We start from the raw sequence: 19,992 nt of genomic DNA on the forward strand, positions 1-19,992 counted from the left end.
GCCCGGAAGGCAGCCTGAGAGAGTCTTGACATGTGAAAAGGTATCCACACAAGTGGCGGCGCCGCCGCCGCCCACGCCCACGCCCACGCCAGCGCCAGCGACTTTTCTGCCATCATGCTATCTCTTATCTCGCATAAATAGCCTGTTGCAGGCGAGATGCTTGGTTGCAGGCATCAAATGGCATGCACGGCATGGGCGAAACTGGGCCCATGGATTGAACAACTCGAAATACACGCTCCATATCAGTGTGCTAGACCTGCCTCATCGTTGAAACGCCACGGTCGTACCAGCATGCATCGTCTGGACCCTTGCCCAAGAAACAATAAACTCCTGCACACTCTCAAGCTTCAAGTGTGCGTATGCCCTCAGACCACATCCTTGCTAAGCTCATACGACCAGCCACCGTCTCGTCGAATCTTGTCTCGAGCTGCCAGATCTTTCCTAATATCGTCTTCCGTCAGACGATCTAAGCCGCTCCAATTGGCACTTGACGTTCTCGCCCTGAACTTATGCCACCTGTCCTTGCTCTTGTTGAACACCTCTTCCATATTCAAGGGAGCGGGCGGGCCAAAGATCTGTGATGGGTCGACCGTTTCTTGTCGTAGCAGAGCACCCCGGAGGTTGGGTGAATCTGCCCAGTCTGCCATCATTGTGTTGCGCGCCTCGTCCTCGCTCTCGTCTTCATCATCCGTATTGATCTCTGGCAGCTCAATGGCTTCGCCATTCTGGAAACGAGGCGACGACTTCTGCGCTGGTTTGACCCCGGACTTGGCAATGTACGAGCCCGAAGCGTGGCCCGGCGTCTTGTGAGATGGACCAGCCGGGTTGGCGTTCGGAGCAAAGGGTATCGCGCCTTTGGATATCTGGGCCATGTCTCGCGGGTGCGCGAGTTTTGCTTGACCATGATGCTGAGATGTAACTGTCGCTTTGAACAAGTCTCGCGCCGGCCCAGATTGATTGCTCGCATAGCTGGTCTGGAACGCTGACTTCTTGGACATATCCTGCTGCAAGTTGAATTAGCACTTGACAGGCAAACGGTATGTAAACATGAGGACGGCCAGACGTACCATCTTGAGCCCGGCCGAAGGCCGCACTGGAGGTCCTCTGATGTTAGGCAGGGGTTCACTGTCGAGTTCGTCGTGGTCTTGGCTCGTGCGGCGACGCTTCGCCTCCTTCATCTGGTAGCTCTGGCCACCTCTGGAGGGGGGTCTTCTAGCTTGATTCTGTGCGTCATCGTTGGGAGCCATGGTTCGTTTCAAGCCTGGCTTCGCTGCTGGTGCTGTGGACATGGGTCGACCGATTTCCGATCCCATGCGTGAAGGCGGACGAGAGGGCTGGCCAGCCACCAATGATCGATCCTGAGAGGAGTGGCCGTGGTTGGGCGGCCCGTTGGGCTGCGACCGTACGGCTGGTGGCGGTGCTCTGGTCTGCTTGGCTTTCTCGATCATGGCCTGTCTGTGGGCGCTCTGCTTGGCCTCCGCGTGCGCAGCAGCTTGTTCTCGGCTCTTCTGCTTTTGCCGCTCGGCGTCTTGTCGGCGCTGCTCTTGCTTGCGCTGCTCCTCCAGCGCAACGGCCCTCTTCCGCTCTACCTCGGCCTTGGCCTCACGGCGGCGCTGGGCCTCTCGCTCATCTTGCTCCTTCTTCTTCGCGGCGAGATCCAGCGCCTTAGGCCTGGGGGCGGACGACGCACCCTTCAGGTTTTGCACGGAAGCCTGACGTTGCAATGATGCCTTGCTTGCTTTACTACCGAGCTGGGTCGTGACGGGCGTTTCCGGAACGGCAATTGAGCTCTGGGCAGTGGGCTGATACAGTGGCTGTTGCGAGCCGGTATTCACGCGAATGACGGTGGGAGCTTGCTTAGGCTTTGGCTGCGCATCTCTCGTGGGTTTCGTTGGCCTCTTGAGCTCCTTTCTTGCAATCTGGCTGGTTCCCGCGGTCTTGGTAGATGAAGCTGGCGGCGCTGCAGGTGCAGCATCAGCCATGTCAATGTCGTGATCATCTGGCAGGTCTGACGTCTCCGCAGGTCGCTGGAACTTGCCAGGGGTGGTTCTCGTTGTCTTTGCCGATTCCTTGACAGCAGTTGGTGGCGGCAGTTGCTGCTCCTTTTGCTGCTCCGCGGATATCACTCTCTCCTGTTCCTTGCTGAAGACGCGAGCCTTTACCCTCTCCTTCTCCCTTGCCTTCTCAAGCTTCAGTTCCTGTTCCTCCATACGCTTGGTTTCCTTCTCAACACGCTTTTCCTCCTTTTCGCGCTCAGTTGAAGCTCGCGTGCGTCGTGCAACGGGTGCGCCTTTGCTAACATCCTCTGAATCACCCTGGTTCTTCGATGCCAACGACAGAGTGGAGGCGGAGGCACCAGCATGGGCGGCTAATCGAGTAGTGGAAGGGGAGATCATCGACGTTTTGCTCTCGGCGCTCAGAGCCGCGCTGCTTGCGAGTAGGCCCCTCGAGCTTTTCAAGATGGAAGACAGCTTGTTCTTGACCTGTTTCAGCGGACTATCCCGGAATCCACGCGAAGGTGTTTTCGCTGGGCTCTTGGACCCAGAGGGATCCATGATAGACGCATTGGAAATTGATGTCGCCTTCGTCAGCGGCAGTGTCTGCTCGTCAATGTCGGGCGCAACCATCGTGGCTACTGATACTGACGCAGACTTGCCATGTCCAAGGACAGCCGCAGGCTTCCGCTGGGGCGATACTGCTCGTTCCTCTTGCTCTGTAGCCGATAGTGCAAGCATCGCGCCACCAACATAATTCACATCATGGATACCTTCCATGACATCTGCCGAGTGGCTCTTTGGCAAAGCCGGCCTAGGACTTTGTGTTTGCTTGGCAACTGCCGCAGCTGGTGGTAGAGACTGGTTGACCCAACCATCTTCGTCTTCGTCTTCGTCTTCGTCATCCTCTGGGAAAGCTCCCGGAGTCGTCGTTGCGGGGTCTCTCGTCTTGGGAGATGGTGACTTGGGGCCTTCGACTCGTGGTGGACCTGTGGCATCGGAAACTTGGACCGAGTGAACAGACTTGGAAGGCCTTGGCTGTGATTTACCCAACCGGTTGATCTGATCCTGCAATCTCTGCGTATAGGTTTTGTTATGGTTCAAGACTGTCGATGACTTGTCTGCACTGCCTTGATCGTCAATATCCATGGGTTCCCGATGATCTTCAACTTCTTCGGTTCCGCTTTGTGTGTGATGGCCCACGTTCTTATCGTCCGCCTGGCGACCAAAGTGACTTCTTCTGTTGTGGTCGAGATGACTTAGCCTTGAAGTTCTTGTACCGGTGGCTTTGCCGCCCGTCATGGGCTCGCGCGCGGGCAAAGATGCGAAGTGAATGCTGCTCTTTCGCACGACAGGTTGAAGAGGACTTGAAGCATCAGATTTTGATTGCGCATCGTCCGAGGCAAAAGGAGAATCGATCTCTTCGTCGCCATGTTCTGTGGTGTCCTTTGTAGGAAATTGCGGTGAGGAAGTGCTTTCATGTACTGAGGGTGCGTCTGGCGCGACGTCCTCTGCAGGACCCCTTGCATCACCAGATTGCACCGTGGCTACTGCATGTCGCGGAGATGGTTCCTGAGCTACTGCATCCGCCACAGGACGCGCGCTCTGTACATCTCCCGCTGCTTCCGCAGGTTGGGTTGGTAGATTATTGTGGATCACTACTGGCCCGATGCTTGGCTTGACTGAGGGTACACCGGTCGATCCTGGTAGCTCAGGCGACGAGAACTGGGTTGCGGCAAGTTCATCATCTCCCGCAAATGAGCCCACGTACGTCGCTTGGCTCCCAAAATATCCGGAGTCCTGGCCTGGGCCACCGGTAGATTTCGCGATAGGATCCTTCGCCACTACAGCCTTTACAGGGCTTGGTGATGATCTTCCTGTAACCGTCGTGGTATTCGGGGATTGCATGCGGGTCAATTCATGGGCAAATCGATTCGTTGATCCGTTCGGGGTGGATGCGAATACATCGGAAAGTGGCTGAAGAATGTCAACCATTGTGGGATCATCCAAAATCAGCCGACTTACTTGACGCGCCTCTGAAGCAATGGGCTTCCGTGCTGTTCTCGGAGTCTTGCCTCGAAGCTTTCCGGGAGTCTTGAAGGTCTCTGCAATGTTGCTGAAGCTAGTCAGTCCAAGCCCACGTCCAGCGGTGTGTGGTTGCGCCTGCATTACTCACAGCTGATTCTCGTCGAATATTCCTGCCATGTGCTCATTGAGCCAGTCCAGCTCATTTCGGGCGGAAAAGGAGAATTCTTCAACCTCGGATTCGACAATTTGCTTCGCACAGGATCGTTCCTCAGCGACCCAGGCGGTCGATCCGACCTGGAGTCGCGGTCCACGCATGGCCATGGCGGGGATATCGCCGGACAAAGACGAAGTCCTAGAACGAAGGGCCGTTGCTGTCGTCAAGTGTTGATCATATGCGCAGTCGAGAAGTGCCTCGCTTGAAAGGAGCGTGTCGGGAAGAATTATGGGCGTGCTCAGGAAGATGATGTGGTGAAGCACGCCAGGTCGTCCGTAAACTGTTGTTTTGATCGAGGCTCAATCGGGTTAGTGCACTTGGAGCTATGTGCCTTACCAGCCTGCTCTCTGACGTGGAATTGAGACGCGTCGCAAGGGCGAGTGGATACCACGACAGTCCTGCACGTGCTGATAAGACTATCAGATAGTAAACATCCCGCTTTCCGTCTTGTTTACGATGGGGAAGTCGGGGTTGCCCTCTTGTTGAACATTCTCGTCGCAGTCGCGAGACGTATTCCAAACTATTCTTCACGGCGTTTCGGACGCTGGAGACGACACAATGAGGGTGATTGAGGTCATCATCGACGTATGTCAATGCATATCACGTCGCGTGAACATTTGCTCATCGTTTAAATAGGGCTTCAAGTCGTACCAGACGCGAACGGTCATATCGGGCTGGTGAGCGAACACCATGACCACAGAAGTAGTAGATGGATGCTCATCAATCTAGGGACGAAAGTTTCAACTCAATTACTGGTCTCAATGGCAGTGGAAAATCGAACATTCTCGACGCCATTTGCTTCGTCCTTGGCATCACCAACATGTCAACTGTTCGAGCGCAAAACCTCCAAGTACGGGGAAACCATAGCGCATGGCAGAAGAAGGGGCTCTAATATCTTGCAGGATCTGATCTACAAGCGCGGACAGGCCGGAGTCCAAAAGGCCAGTGTCACAATCGTTTTCGACAACCGAGACAAGAAGAAGTCGCCTATAGGATTCGAGGAATATGCGTCCATCAGCGTCACCCGACAGATTGTGCTGAATGGCTCCAACAAATACCTTATCAATGGTCACCGCGCGCAGCAACAGACGGTGCAGAATCTCTTCCAATCCGTGCAGCTCAACATCAACAACCCAAACTTCCTGATTATGCAGGGTCGTATCACAAAGGTCTTGAATATGAAGGCTGTCGAGATCCTGGCCATGATCGAAGAGGCAGCTGGCACGAGAATGTTCGAGGACAGAAGGGACAAGGCTTTGAAGACCATGGCAAAGAAGGAGTTGAAGTTGCAAGAGCTGAGAGAACTGCTGAAAGACGAGATTGAACCCAAGCTAGAAAAGCTGCGCACCGAAAAGCGCGCATTCCTCGACTTCCAGCAGACGCAGAATGATCTGGAACGCCTGACCCGGGTGGTGGTCGCTTTTGACTACCTGAAATGCCAGGAAAAGCTTGCCCAATCAGCGGCAGATCTTGAAGGGAAACGACAGCGACACAAAGAGCTTGAAGATTCGTGCTCCAGGATGAAGAGCGAAATTGTCCACTTGGAGGAGGACCTTAAGCGAGTGCGGGCGCAACGGGACAAGGAGATGAAGAAGGGCGGTAAAGCGCAAGCTCTCGAAGAAGCCGCGAAGAAGCACTCGAATGAGTTGGTCCGCCTTGCCACGGTTATGGATCTAAAGAAATCAAGCATGTCTGAGGAGGAGGACAAGAAGGCCGCGATAGAAAAGTCGGTCAGCGAACTGGAGACGTCTCTCCAGGAAAAGACCAATACTTTTGAAACGGTAAAGGCGAGGTATGATGCTGCTAAAGAGGGCCTCGAAAAGCAGTCCAGGGAGGCAGAAACCAAAGAAGAATTGCTGCAGACCTTGCAGACTGGCGTTGCATCTAAAGACGGTCAAGAGAATGGCTACCAAGGACAGCTACAAGATGCGCGCAACCGAGCGACAAGCGCGGCAACCGAGCAAGAGCAAGCAAAGATTCGCATCACCCATCTTCAAGGCCGTGTCAAAGAGGAAGAGCCGCGAGCGCAAAAGGCCAAAGAGCAGAACGCAGATCTCCTCCGGGATCTCGACTCTATGAAGACCCACGCACAGAAACTTGAGAAAGAGCTCCAGCGTCTCGGGTTTGAACCAGGCCGGGAAGAAGCAATGTACAATGAGGAATCGCGACTACAGCAGACCATCCGCACTTTGCGGCAAGAGTCGGACAAATTGAAGCGCTCAGTGGCCAACATCGATTTTAACTATGCTGATCCAGTGCCGAAATTCGACAGGTCCAAGGTGAAAGGCTTGGTTGCGCAGCTCTTCACTCTCGACAAAGAACACTCAAACGCCGGTACGGCCTTGGAAATCTGTGCAGGTGGCCGATTGTACAACGTCGTTGTCGACAATGAGGTCACCAGTACTCAGCTTTTGCAGAAAGGAAAGCTGAGAAAGCGCGTCACTATCATTCCTCTGAACAAGATTGCTGCCTTCAAAGCCTCGGCGCAGACAATAGCGAATGCGCAAAACCTTGCGCCTGGAAAGGTCGATCTGGCCTTATCCCTCATTGGATACGACGAGGAGGTCTCGGCTGCTATGGAATATGTCTTTGGCAATACGCTCGTGTGTGCGGATGCCGAAACCGCCAGGCGTGTCACGTTCGATCCCAATGTCCGGATGCGCAGCATTACCCTCGAGGGTGATGCATACGACCCATCTGGAACCTTGTCCGGCGGCAGCGCCCCTAACTCGAGCGGAGTCCTTCTCACCTTGCAGAAACTCAACAGCCTGATGCGTCAGCTGCAGGAGTCTGAACTTGCCCTGCGCGAACTGCAGAAGCAGATGGCGGCGGAGAAGTCCAGGCTCGACCAGGCTCGCCAGACAAAGCAAGAGCTTGACTTGAAATCCCATGAGATCAAGTTGGCTGAGGAGCAAATTAGTAGCAATTCCTCGTCGTCCATCATCCAAGAGGTCGAAACGATGAAAGCCACCGTTATCGAACTCAGAGAGGGCATCACCGAAGCCAAGGCCCGCCAAGCTGAAGCGAATGCTGATGTGAAGCGAATCGAGAAAGACATGAAGGACTTTGACAATAACAAGGATGCGAAACTGGTCGAACTCGAGAAGTCTCTCTTGCAACTCCGCGCTGAGTTGGCGAAAAACACGAGCGCGCTAAAGGTCGTCCAGAAGGAACTCCAGAATACACAACTGGACTCTGAGCAGGTCGGTGCCGAGCTTTCGGCTGCTCGGGAGCAGATGTCTGAGGTCGAGGTCGCCATCAAAGCACAGCAGCAGGATATTGAAGGTCTTGCAAGTCAACAGGCCGAGCTCGAAGAGACGCATGATGAGGTACAAGCCCAGCTCGACGACGAGCGCGCCAAGTTGCATCAGTACGATAGCGAGCTTCGCGACCTCGAGGAGGCTACGCGAAGCAAGAACGCCCGCATCACTGAAGAAGGCCTCGAGATGCAGAGACTTGGCCACCAGGTGGACAAGTTCCACAAGGAACAACAAGGCGCAGCAGAGAATGTAGCCCGACTTGAGGGTGATCACGAATGGATCGAGGATGAAAAAGACAAGTTTGGAAGAAGCGGGACTGCGTACGACTTTCAGGGTCAGAACATTGCCGAGTGCAAGTCGACGCTTAAAAACTTGACGGAACGCTTCCAAGGCATGAAGAAGAAGATCAACCCAAAGGTCATGAACATGATCGACAGCGTTGAGAAGAAGGAGGTCTCTCTCAAGAACATGATCAAAACTGTCATCCGAGACAAAAGCAAGATCGAGGAGACCATCATCAGTCTGGACGACTACAAGAAGAAGGCGCTGCAAGAGACGTGGGAGAAGGTCAATGGCGACTTTGGCCAGATCTTCTCCGAGCTACTACCAGGTGGCAGCTTTGCCAAGCTTGATCCACCAGAGGGCAAGACAATCAGTGATGGCCTTGAGGTTAAGGTGTGCTTGGGGAAGGTCTGGAAGCAGAGTCTTACCGAACTCAGCGGTGGCCAACGGTAAGACTCCCCATCAACATTGCTCGGAGAAATTGACATGACTAACGAGACGCAGGTCACTTGTTGCCCTCTCACTTATCATGGCACTGTTGCAATTCAAGCCGGCGCCCATGTACATCCTGGACGAGGTTGACGCCGCCTTGGACTTGTCACACACGCAGAACATTGGCCGCCTGATCAAGACCAGGTTCAAGGGATCGCAATTCATCGTCGTCAGTCTGAAGGATGGCATGTTCCAAAATGCGAACCGCATCTTCCGCACGCGCTTCAGCGAGGGTACAAGTCATGTCCAGGCCTTGACCCCGGCCGACTTGCGATGATGGGCCTAGTGATGAGAGACGGACATGGTCATGAGAAATGAGGGAATGTATCTTAATATATCCAGGCAGCATGGAGCGTAGCGGGCTTGCTTTTTGGAGGATTGGGGGTTGGTCAACTTGCTTTTGCACTGTAGTGCCTCAATGCGGCCTCATATCTGGTCTTCTGCCCATGCCTATATGGGGATGTAAAAGTGGTCACCAGTGCTCAAGGGGACTACCTCCATGCCGACGTGCACCGTCGACTCAAGGTCTCGTTTTGGACGAGACTCAGGAAACAGGGGGCATAGCTGCATTCCTAAACAGCCATATTTGGGCGACCCTTTGTCGACGTCTCGAAACTTTCGCAGTGATCGATCGGGCTCGTTGCGGTGACGGTTCCCATTGTCCTGGTCGACATTGGGCATTTTACATCTGGGTTGTTAGCCAGCATTACGAAGTACCGATTTTCACACGCACCGAACAGTACGGCAAGACACATGAAACTGGACATTGTCGGCCGCCGTACCAAATCGCACGGACGTCCACTGTTCTTCCTCGTAAGGCTTGCCCCCCGACACTAGCAAAAAGTCAGTCTTCTGTTGCAGAGGAAGATACTCCACTTACTGATCATGTTGGACCGGAATCGTCGAGGGTCTAGTGAATCGAACGTGTCGTCCTCAATCTTGGACTCAAGGTCCCGGACACTGTTCAGGCTGAGGAGATGGAGAGGGTACTTGGGGGTGTTAACATCGTCTCCCAAAATGATGATTCTCTGACCTACCGCATCGTGGAAGTCAACTACTGGCTGGTACCCAACGTCTTCCTTCTTCGGCGCACACCTGAATACTTCCCTTCGATTCGAGGGATCCATCCTGAAGAGAGCAAGGCGATGCCTCATGCCGAGATACTTCTCCAGCTCAGGTGGCACCGCTTCGATCATATTCAGTGCGGTGGTGACATTGTTCCAGATCTTGACGTCTTCAAACTTGTAAGCCTTGGCCTCAATGTCCCCCTTTGAGGGGAAATCAAGGGGCAGAGTGAACACCTTCTCGTACGTCCCGCCAGTCAGTGCATTCACGATACGCTGTCTCCACCCCCGTGAGCTCTTCTCCGTCCAAGGGAACTTGACGACAATCACGCCGGAGCCATCGGCAGAATTGGCCAGCCACACCGCAACTGACAAGTTGGTCAAGAGAGGTGCCTCTCTCTGCGTCAGAAACCGCCACGTCGTCTCGTCGCCACGTAGCTGCGCAAAGGTGAACAGCCTGTCGAACTCGAGGCCCGTGGGGAGAACGCGACTTTGGGCCAGCTCAATGCCGCGACATGACTTGAGGGGATAGATCCAAAGACTCCGCAGGGTGATCTTGCTGCCGCCCAACGGAGACTTCTTCTGGGCGTCAAGGTTGGTCTGCGAAGGCAACAGTCCAATCCTAGTGTGTGTCTTGATGAGGGAGTTCGGCAACGCGTCGAGGGGCGTGAAGTAGACGTTGAGCAAGATTGTGAGAACAACCAGCGCCAACGCGGTGGGGACCTCCCACGGCGCAAGGTCTTGCCAGAGTGACACCATGATCCTTGCGCGCAGATGAGCGGTGACTGTAGCGATGCCCTGATCAGTGGTGTCTGGGACGACCCATCTGTCAACATGAGCATAAGATCACAACTTGCTGAGCCCTTTTGTCCACATGAAAATGTCGGCCCGTGCAATTCCCGGTCTCAGGCGTGCTGCCGGCATCGCCGCTAATCACGGTGTGTGCTAGTATTAACAAGCGTTTGGGTGTCGTAAAAGACGACAGTGAACTGAAAACCATTTGCATGTGTTCAATTAGCGGTTGATTGTAATATATCACGATTCATCTTTCCCATTGTCAACAGACTTGTGATCGGTTTTCGACCAACTTGAACAATATTGTGACTTCTAGCCAAACTAGCGAGACTACAATCACAGTAGGAAGAAGATGCCCTTAACACCCACATCATGATTCTGCGTTGAAATTATGATGCAAAGAGCAGCCCCAGGCAGTCGTTGTCATGTCTTTCCACATAGCTGCCCTGCCTGATGTATTGATTCAATCGGTCTAGGGTAGGCTCATGTAGTGGGCTCCATGGAAGTACATACGAACCCAATGTCCCCTACATGGGGGTCGGGGATTTCGCCCGGGGAGGAATACGAGTGGTCCCAGATTATAATAAAATGACAATTCTATAGAGTATATTGGCACTGATTCAGTGATTCTACTACGTATATGCCGGCGGGTACTAAAGGATACAAACTATCCGTGGTAGGCGCCGCTACACCAGTGGTGTGGTTGAATTCGACGACCAAGTCTAAGGAACATTATGATTATCCTCAAACATCAACAAGGGCAGACCATGTCAATTCACTATTAATCCAGCGATGTACCCGGAAGGTAGAGTTACCGACGCAACCCTAACGGAAAGCAATTCCGGAAAAGCGCATGGGTAACGAAGTGGAACTGACTCTTTCCATCACGATACCAGGAATAAACTAAGCCTCATTCACTCGGCATTTCACCCAAACCAAAGGCTCTCCTCTGCCCTAAGTATCTGGTTGTACGTCATGGCGCACAAACATAGCTCGTTGCTCATGAATAAGACCTTTCTGACAAATATTCAATGACGCGGACGAGCATGAATTGAAAATATCGCTGTCTGCAAGTTTGACCCATCATTGCGTGGAGTCGCCGTGGACACTGCGGAAAATCATATGTACGTCGGCCTTTCTTCGCGGTATGTGTAGACCGGATCGAAGCCCGGTTTCCGCGAGCCAAGGTACGTAAAAGTTAACAAGGACTAAGATGATGTACTACGTATGTACGTAGTACCGAACATCTGGTACATTGGTGGTTATTTGCCTTAATGAACTATGTCAATTGCGGACTGTATTGGAAGGCACAACCACAGAAGCAATGGTCATCGACATGTAAGGTAGCTAGCAGAATGGTATTTATTAGGTTGATTAATTCCATAGTAGACGGCGGTGGTCTCTTGTTTTGTTAGATCATGCTAGGCCCATCAAATGGCCGAGTCCCGTGCTCGTGAGGTGGTGACATTCATTGTTCACATAATAACCACAGTTCACACCCAGTCGACATAGTATTAAACTTCTTATGACACTCGGACCCAGTCACACAACCAGCAACAAAAGAGGCTTCGAACACCAATTAGTAAGGTACTTTATCACACGCTGGATCCGTCCGTCTCTTGGCGGACATCACGCTAGATACCGAAATCAACTAACCACTGCCCGCGCTGTTTACGGAGGGCGGTTGTTGGCGATGAAAAAAGAAAGCAAGAAAAAAAAACCCCCCAGACCCTGACTCCAGCATCACACCCAGGCTGCGCACCGCTGACTCAGGTGCAGGCCAGTGGCTGTCAGGCTGTCCGCTGTCGATGACATGGATCTGGGCCCACCGCCCAACCTTCTTCTGGAAATGCTCGGCCGAAGCAAGAGTCCGCGACTGGTAGCGCTGCACGCAGCGGTCCTAGCAGGCTAGCAATGCACAGACGGGCACAGCTTGTTTCTCTTGACAATTTCCGCGGTCAGATGATAGCCGCAGGCAGGGAATTGCACTCCGTACTTGGTGTTACCATACAGTCTACAGATGTGCGTACGGCCTACGGATACGGATACTGTTGATCAGTCATTCGGGTACCTGCACACCCGGAAGCACGGTTCCATTATGGCGCGCATTCGTTGCTGTTGCGAGCATACCTGGTATGTAGGTAGGGAGGACATCTCGCAAATACTACCTTACATTAGTGACAATACTTGCCTACAATCACGAAAGCCGTCCCATCCCGGTATCAAATGCCAAGCCTGAATACCTAAGGTAACAGGCACGGCGGATATCCCGAAGCAACAGGCACTAATTACTAACCAGACTAGCCCAGAGGCTAGACCGGACCGGCCTGGAGCTGCCACTCCAGCCACCAGCGGAAACTTATTAGTAGTGCGGCCGGCGGCTACTGTTGTCGCCGAGAGCAAGCGACAACCGGCCACTGGACTGAATACAGCAGGTTAGAAGCCTCTGGGTACCACTGTCCATAGTGGAAGAGACTGGACTGCAAAAGGAGCGACATGACAGCGGGCACACGCTAAATGAAGGTAGCTGGCAGGCTGCAGCCAGCTAAGCAGGCTAAAATATGGTAGGGCAGGGGCTGCTGCCGTCTATCGACCTTCACTCCGTAGCCTACTTGTAGTCACATGCGATTATGACACCTAGGATTTAAGCAGTCCAAAGAAAGGCATGGAAGTAAATACTACTGCCACAACTGCCCACGGATCATCGGCGATATTCTTCCATTGCTTTTTTCCCCCCTTAGGTTAAGCTATTGACTTTCTTGACGCGCCGTCGGCCGCCGTTGGCCGCTGCCTGCTCACGCCAAGGCGCGATGTCTCTGGCCTCCTGCTGGGTGATGCCGTCGTGACTCGCAACGCGCACCCAGATCGCCCGGATCACCGAGCGAATGCTAATTAGCTTGACGTGCGCCCGAATGTTTGTCAAGGCTCGCTGCACTTGTTTGAGGACCAGTCACTATCATGGTCTGGGCCACTTTCATTATAAACCCCTCAGCAAGGCATGGGCGTCCCTGCGGGCCTGCATGGTTCGTTGAGGTTGTTTTGCGATCGCATGTGCGTTGATGCATGCTGGGACCTGGTCGATACTGCCTTGACGGGACGCTAAAACATTTCATTAGCACCAACAACTTAACAAGGCACTCAAGTCATAAAAAAGTAAGGTGCCTAACGTAACCATGCTCAGCTCCCTATCCGTACATGTACTAGACTAGGATACTAGGACCACACGCGGGCTACGTACGTACTCGCCCAGGCAACTGGCATTCGGCCGCTTCCTTTCAAGTGGTTGGCATCGACACATCATTATTCCACCTGTCTATCCGTATCTACAACCGCTCTGTCTTCCCATACCGCCTGCAGCTGAGCGATGCAGTCCTCCTAACCGACTCACCTCCAAAACCGAGCAAGGGGGAACACATGCCAGATTGAGGCAGTCACACAACAGCCGTCGCCGTCATGGACGACCCTTACCGTCGCTACCTCTCCTCCATGTCCGGAGCGGGAATGCATCTTGTGGACATTGCCCAGCCGCCGCATCCCGTGCCAACTGCGCTGCCCTCAGCCCTGTTTCATGACTTCACCCTGCAGCAGGCACCAGACCATCACAGTGCGCAGCAGCAGGTTCTGGTCCAGAAGCGAAGCAAGTCAAAGAGTCGGACGAGCGCTCTGTCCGCCGACGGATCAGAGGCCGTGAAACACAAGCGAACCAGATCCGGCTGCCTGACCTGCAGAAGCCGTCGTGTCAAGGTTGATTCGCCCACCACCATGCGACGAGAGAATGCACAAGCTGATATTGGCCGATGTAGTGTGATGAGAAGAGACCAGTCTGTGAGCGTCAGTACCCCCATTTTGCGCCCTTTCGCGGGCGCATCTTGCGTGTGGTCCACCCTCGTTAACTTTGCGCGTAGGTTGTCAGAAAGGTGGCCGTGAATGCGTCTATCCGGAGCCCAAGGGATCGGCAAAAGAAGCAACCAGGTCAGCCGAGACTTCACCGCAGACCACGGAGCAGAGTGACGCAGGCGAGGGCGCGGCGCATTCAGACCGTGGCCGCCCTCGCGACCCAACGCAGAGCCTGAGCTCACCCATAAGCTCAGCAGGGGCGCAGAGCAATAGTCCGGCCGACCAGCGCGGTCAAACGCCGTCACCTCGTACCATCAGTGCCACTTCATCCTGGAGTCATCTTCCTGCAGATATTCAACGGCATCTCGAATGGATAGCTGACAACGTCACGAATCTCCATTACGGCATAGCGCACGAAGCCGACCATTTCTTTGAATCGCTATTGCCCCAGGCAGCCTTGCAAGATGAGGCTCTGCTCAACGCTCTTGTGGCCTTTGCGTCCTACCTCACGACGGTGCAGAACCCAGATGGGGACTTGGCGGAATTTTTGCGGTATCACCACCGCAGTATCACGCTGCTGCTGGAGCACTTTAGGAAAGGCGAGAAGCACGAGATCAGCACGCTCTTGACAATCCTGCAACTGGCGCAGATTGAGGAGTATCTGGGGGACTGGGTCAATGTCATGGGGCACCAAAGGGCAGCCTTTCAAGTCCTCGACGCCCTTTTCGAGCCTGCCACGGCCCCGCACACGCCTATGGGACGGATGTGCTTCACATGGTACGCGCGATTCGACGCGTACATTGCGGCCGTGGCGAATTGCTCCTCCACGCTCGACAGAAGCTGGTTTGAACACATGGAGAAATTCTGTCTCAACCAAAGCTTGCTTTGTCCGCATGACCCAGATCGGATACTCGCGCACGAGTACATACGCATCCGACGAATGAGGTGGCAACAAAACATGCTATTCACCAAACCCCGCCAACGCCAGAACCACCCGGACAGCAGCTTTGGCCGAGAGCACGAGGATCTACTGCAAGAACTGGTTCGGTTCCGCCAGGGATGGCCCCCTTCGATACCAAGGCCAGAAAATATAGAATCACGGTTTGGGGGGAGGGAGCCGACTGTGGACGAGCTGTTCCAGACGCTCGAAGGACGTGTGATGCCGGAACTGCCATCAGCGGAAATAACGGAGCTCTATGCGTCGTGGCATCTGACCATGATACTCCACCTCGTTGCATCGCCTGCCATGCCCTCGGAGGAGCTCATGTCCAATGTCAGAAGGCACGCGTACTCGATTATTTACTACGATGAGGCCTTGCGACGACGGTCATCCCAAGGCGTACTAATCGGCCTCCAGTCAATGGTGCAGGTTGCCTGTTCGGTTCTGCGCAAGGATGACCACAGGATAGGCATGTGGGTGAGGCGGAACCTCGCGGAAGCAGAGCAGATGGGGTGAGCCAGCTACGAACCAAGACGTCTCGGGCCACAAGACTAACAACACCGTCTAGGAGTATACAGCCGGCCCGACACCGCGAGCAGATGGCTCGCGATCTGAATGATCCGTCCATCATGCGCTGGTGGCTGCCCCATGATGAGGGCTTCACGCCATTGCTGCGCAAGGTACGAGAGTTTGCCGATGAACGGAACGACGTGGCTCGCACGGCGCAGCAGCAGGACGTGCGCGAAGCCAAGTTCTTGTATGAGCTCTTTGCACAGATGGAGATTGCAGGCGGATGACGGACGACAAGCGTTAAGCTCCGCGTCTGTAGTGTCTGCGTATTAGTTGAGTACTATTAAGTGACAAAGCGCCTGCCACGACGGGCTCCTGTGAAGCCTTCCCAACTTTCAACATACACGTGAATCATGAGTGAGACATCCCCGTGCCTCTCCGTCACGCCTATTCTTTCTTGGACTCATCCGTCGACTTTGCGTCAGTCTCGTCATCCGCCAGCTTGTCCTCACTAGGAGCAGCTGTGCTAGTGGTCTCGGGCTGCTCTTGAGACTGCTCAGTCTCCCCATACTCAGCCTTCCCATCTTTCACAGATTCTGGCTCCTTTTCGGGCGCCTCCTCATCCTTCGAGTCCTCCTGTTCTTCTACGCCAATGTCGACCACTGTTTGATCAGCTTCTGACGTGGCATCGCCATCATCAACGGCGGCTTGGCCATTGTCGAGCATCGTCTCCCCCATGGCTACTGTACGAGGCGACCCAGCATCCTCCACCATCATGGGCACATCCGCGGTCTCGGGCTCTTCGCTCAGGGTGTCAGGGGCTGAGAGATGCATGTCCCTAATCTTGCGCGAAATGCCGCCAGTGTCCTCCTCCTCCGCCGATTCCATCACTGTTGTGACCGCACTGCCTGTCGATGGACTACTCCGGATGTGTCGTCGAGTGTTCGTACGCCCAATTGAGTGAGCGCCATCGCTGCTCTCCGACGGCCCGTGCTCATGCTCTGATTGCTGCTGCTGCTGGTGAGGTGGCTTCATAATCGTCGGTGTAGATTTCTCCAGCTCCAGCTCGGCTCGCGGTGCCTCGAGGCCTTCAGCTTCCGGTGGGAGCTTGTAATTCTCGGCGGGGAGGAGGTCGTACAGGTCGCACACTGTCTTAAAAAGGACGTACAGCCCCGTCTGGCCTTCCACCGACCAGAACACACTACGGTGCTGGAACCACGCGTGAGCAAAGATACGGTGTAGCCTTCGAAACACATTGACGAGGTTCTTTACGCCCATATTCTTGCTGTGCGCGTCGGTGAGCGCAACGAAGCGGCTGGGGAAGAGTTTCTGATCCGTCACGACGTTGGCTGCCCAGTCGAGGGTATGGCAGCAGTAGTCGATGGCGCAGCAGCTCTTTGGCTGTTCGTGCACGGCGCAGAGAAACTGCCACTCCGATGCGCGCATCTCAGGGCACGTGCTCGCGCTGCAGGGAGGGGAGTCGAACAGGAAGCCGACGATGAGGCTGTTGCATTGAGAGATGAGGAACCGACACAGCTCGTACAGCCATAATGTCTTGTCGATGCCGGGTGGCGGCTGGGCGAGCTGGATCGCCGAGTCACGGTCGATGGGCTTCGCATTGCTCTCCGTGTGGTGGTGGTGAAGCGCAGCGAGATGCTCCTGTAATTGAAAAGCTGAGTCGAGCTGTGGTATGGTCAGTCCATGGCGTCGTATCGTTTATCCTGACATAGCGTACCTCGTTGAGGGCTACCAGGGGCGGACCGGCCGCCATGTCCGCCGCCTTGGTGCCTGGATGTATGCGTCTCCTAGAATTGGCATCCAGCAAGCTCTGCTCTGCTTGGGACATGTGTAAAGTGGCCGCCGCGCCGCCAAACGGGGACTTGGGGATCTCTGCCACCGGCGGCGGACTTGGTAGCCGGGGTGAGCCTGGAGCGAAAGACATGATGGGTGCTGTTGGGATTGTTGGAGTTTGTGTTTATCCTCAATACATTCAAAGTTACGATTGGCGTCGCGCGACGAGCTCGGCGTTTGGCTTAATCCAAGTGGCCCGGATTAGGGACTGGAGCTTGCATAATCTTTGTGCAGCACCCGCATAGGATCTGTGCATAGTGCAGTGACGGCATCGGGGCTTGGTGGGGCAAGCGACATGGAGGCGGGCGATTCAACTTGCAGTGCTCATGTACACTGAACTGACCAACTGCTACTTCCCAAGCTCCTCTTTCTCATATCTCACTCTTATCAGAAATAGACCACGTATTCTCGCACAATGGATCTTGAAGATGACACTCCGCCGGAACTTGTCGATATTCAGGCTGACAGAGAGACGGATGCATCAACGCAGGAAATCACTGCGAAAGTGCCAATCACGATAGTCACCGGTACGAGCAAACGAGGCGCAAGTTTGAGGAATGCGAATTAACAGTACAAGGCTACCTCGGCGCTGGCAAAACGACGTTACTCAACTACATCCTCACAGCTCGACATGGCAAGAAAATTGCAGTGATCATGAACGGTGGGTTGACTCGGAGAGCTTTAGTGGCCTGAACTGACATCTACAAGAATTTGGGGATTGTGAGTAATGCATGCTACGATTCCTTGATTCAGCCTTACTCAAACGATGCAGCATTGGACATTGAGAAGTCCCTGACCGTTAACAAGGGAGGTGAAGAAGTCGAGGAATGGCTCGAGGTCGGGAATGGCTGCATATGCTGTTCCGTCAAGTGAGCCCATCAATGATTGATGTTGGGTTCGAGCTGACCTCATCAGGGACACTGGCGTGAATGCGATAGAATCTTTGATGGAAAAGAAGGGGGCTTTCGATTACATCCTCCTCGAGACTACAGGGCTGGCCGATCCTGGGAATCTGGCACCGCTCTTCTGGGTCGATGACGGGCTAGGCAGTACCATCTATCTTGATGGTATCGTTACTCTTGTGGATGCAAAGAACATCTTGCGCAGTCTCGAGGACCCAAAGGGCAAGCTGGAGGAAGAGGACCACGACGGGCATGGCCCACTGTTGACGACTGCTCACGTTCAGATCTCCCATGCCGATGTAGTGGTGCTGAATAAGGTCGATCTGGTGACCAAAGAGGAGCTAGACCATGTCAAGGCACGGATTCAGTCCATCAATGGGCTTGCCAAGATCCATCTCACAGAGAGGAGCGAGGTCCCGAAGCTGGAGGGGTTCATACTAGACCTTCATGCATATGACCAATTCGACGAGGCCCAAGTTGCGCCAAAAGGTCATAGCCACCTGGATTCTGTAAGTTCAACTAGTGATTTGCGGCACCTCTACTGACGCTTCAGGCCATCTCTACAATCTCGTTCGCTGTTGGCACATTAAGACCGAGTCAGTTGGATACTGTTGATCGCTGGCTGCGATCCATTTTGTGGGAGTCTCAGCTGCCCGGGAAGGGGAATGACACCACTTTCGAGATACACCGATCGAAAGGACGATTGGTCTTTGACAACGGCGAGGTTAAAATGTTACAGGGTGTGCAGGAGATCTTCGAGCTGATAGACGCCCATAATGGTGCTGAAGAAGCCTCGCGGCAGGGTAAGATCATTTTGATCGGTAAATATGTCGCGGACGTGGACTTTGAGAATAGCTTCAAAAATTTCCTCGGATGAACTGACGATGGAGACAAAGAATTGACGCATTCTTGTATCAAACTGCCCTATAGTCTAGTGTGATGAAGACGATGTGATACCCTCTCAGCCTCACGGCAGATGGTTCCATCTGGGTATACCTCACCCCCTAGAATGGTAGCATGTGATTGGCTAGACAGCATCATCGGGGCGGATGGATTTGTGTCCGACGACCGCGATCGCTGGGTTCCCCAGACGCCCGCTAGCCGCCACTCGAAGCTGCAGCCTTCTTTGCGAAGGGACGTACCCTTGTCATCTGGTCGACGACAAACTGAAAAGACACCAAGCTGCAGGACAGACCTGAACCCCGCGAAGACGCGAACACCTGCTCGCTTCACAGCAAAGGCCGCGTTTGTTGACCCCCGATTCGACATCGCGACCGCCGTATACCAACGCACGAGCGAGCACGTCGTATCACACGAGGCGCATCATATCTGCCACCATGAATAGACCAGGTAGGATCTCCCAACATCCGTAGTGCACTGCGACCCCTCGAACCGATCGTGGAACGAAAGTCTCTCCTTCGAAACCATTCGTTTCCCAATTGCGACAAAGACCACAGCAAGTAGCGAGCCCACCGTGGCCATAGCCTACCAGCGCGATCTCGTACTCGGCTGTTCCCGGCGATGCATCCTACAGACCATAAGCTAGTGGAAGTTGAGGCGTCGATGGTTGAAAAGCCCCTCGAAGCACATCGCCTCGTGGGGATGCAAAGCCCGTCCTCGTGGTGCCTGCAGGCTTCAGTGCGGCCCAGAGTACAGGACAACACGGCTCTAGAAATATAGACTGGCGGTACAGATCAGCTGCTGACGTATATCTGCTTCAGGAATGCCGCCGACAATACGGCAAATGCCAAGTGGGTTTGGCGGACAACAACAAAATCAGCAACCCACCAACCGGTCTGTGTCGAGTCGGTTACCGAATGGAA

At 54.1% G+C, this 19,992-nt stretch overlaps 6 protein-coding genes across 6 annotated transcripts; 3 read left to right on the forward strand and 3 right to left on the reverse strand.

Moving 5' to 3' along the window:
- Nucleotides 1–365: 365 nt before the first annotated feature.
- J7T54_006776 (Inner centromere -related pic1) lies at nucleotides 366–4,343 on the reverse strand (the record flags this gene model as incomplete). Its single annotated transcript, XM_051507209.1, has 4 exons — nucleotides 366–1,004; nucleotides 1,068–3,440; nucleotides 4,020–4,110; nucleotides 4,171–4,343. 4 exons carry the CDS (start codon nucleotides 4,341–4,343, stop codon nucleotides 366–368), a joined length of 3,276 nt encoding a protein of 1,091 aa, XP_051365990.1.
- A 451-nt stretch (nucleotides 4,344–4,794) lies between these two features.
- On the forward strand, nucleotides 4,795–8,547 carry J7T54_006777 (Structural maintenance of chromosomes protein-like protein; the record flags this gene model as incomplete). Its single annotated transcript, XM_051507220.1, has 5 exons — nucleotides 4,795–4,821; nucleotides 4,873–4,913; nucleotides 4,966–5,086; nucleotides 5,139–8,227; nucleotides 8,283–8,547. 5 exons carry the CDS (start codon nucleotides 4,795–4,797, stop codon nucleotides 8,545–8,547), a joined length of 3,543 nt encoding a protein of 1,180 aa, XP_051365991.1.
- Nucleotides 8,548–8,720: 173 nt separating this feature from the next.
- On the reverse strand, nucleotides 8,721–10,093 carry J7T54_006778 (uncharacterized protein; the record flags this gene model as incomplete). Its single annotated transcript, XM_051507231.1, has 3 exons — nucleotides 8,721–8,958; nucleotides 9,004–9,103; nucleotides 9,151–10,093. 3 exons carry the CDS (start codon nucleotides 10,091–10,093, stop codon nucleotides 8,721–8,723), a joined length of 1,281 nt encoding a protein of 426 aa, XP_051365992.1.
- Nucleotides 10,094–13,582: 3,489 nt separating this feature from the next.
- Nucleotides 13,583–15,703, forward strand: J7T54_006779 (uncharacterized protein; the record flags this gene model as incomplete). The annotated part of the gene is made up of 4 exons (XM_051507242.1): nucleotides 13,583–13,873; nucleotides 13,933–13,954; nucleotides 14,035–15,418; nucleotides 15,475–15,703. 4 exons carry the CDS (start codon nucleotides 13,583–13,585, stop codon nucleotides 15,701–15,703), a joined length of 1,926 nt encoding a protein of 641 aa, XP_051365993.1.
- Nucleotides 15,704–15,863: 160 nt separating this feature from the next.
- On the reverse strand, nucleotides 15,864–17,358 carry J7T54_006780 (uncharacterized protein; the record flags this gene model as incomplete). The annotated part of the gene is made up of 3 exons (XM_051507253.1): nucleotides 15,864–16,306; nucleotides 16,367–17,099; nucleotides 17,152–17,358. 3 exons carry the CDS (start codon nucleotides 17,356–17,358, stop codon nucleotides 15,864–15,866), a joined length of 1,383 nt encoding a protein of 460 aa, XP_051365994.1.
- Nucleotides 17,359–17,682: 324 nt separating this feature from the next.
- J7T54_006781 (COBW domain-containing protein-like protein) lies at nucleotides 17,683–19,046 on the forward strand (the record flags this gene model as incomplete). The annotated part of the gene is made up of 6 exons (XM_051507265.1): nucleotides 17,683–17,794; nucleotides 17,845–17,928; nucleotides 17,976–17,987; nucleotides 18,040–18,136; nucleotides 18,183–18,678; nucleotides 18,909–19,046. 6 exons carry the CDS (start codon nucleotides 17,683–17,685, stop codon nucleotides 19,044–19,046), a joined length of 939 nt encoding a protein of 312 aa, XP_051365995.1.
- Nucleotides 19,047–19,992: the final 946 nt, after the last annotated feature.

This window comes from Emericellopsis cladophorae, assembly GCF_022114955.1.
Source record: "Emericellopsis cladophorae strain MUM 19.33 chromosome Unknown NODE_2_length_1295279_cov_118_880017, whole genome shotgun sequence".
Taxonomy (NCBI): domain Eukaryota; kingdom Fungi; phylum Ascomycota; class Sordariomycetes; order Hypocreales; family Bionectriaceae; genus Emericellopsis; species Emericellopsis cladophorae.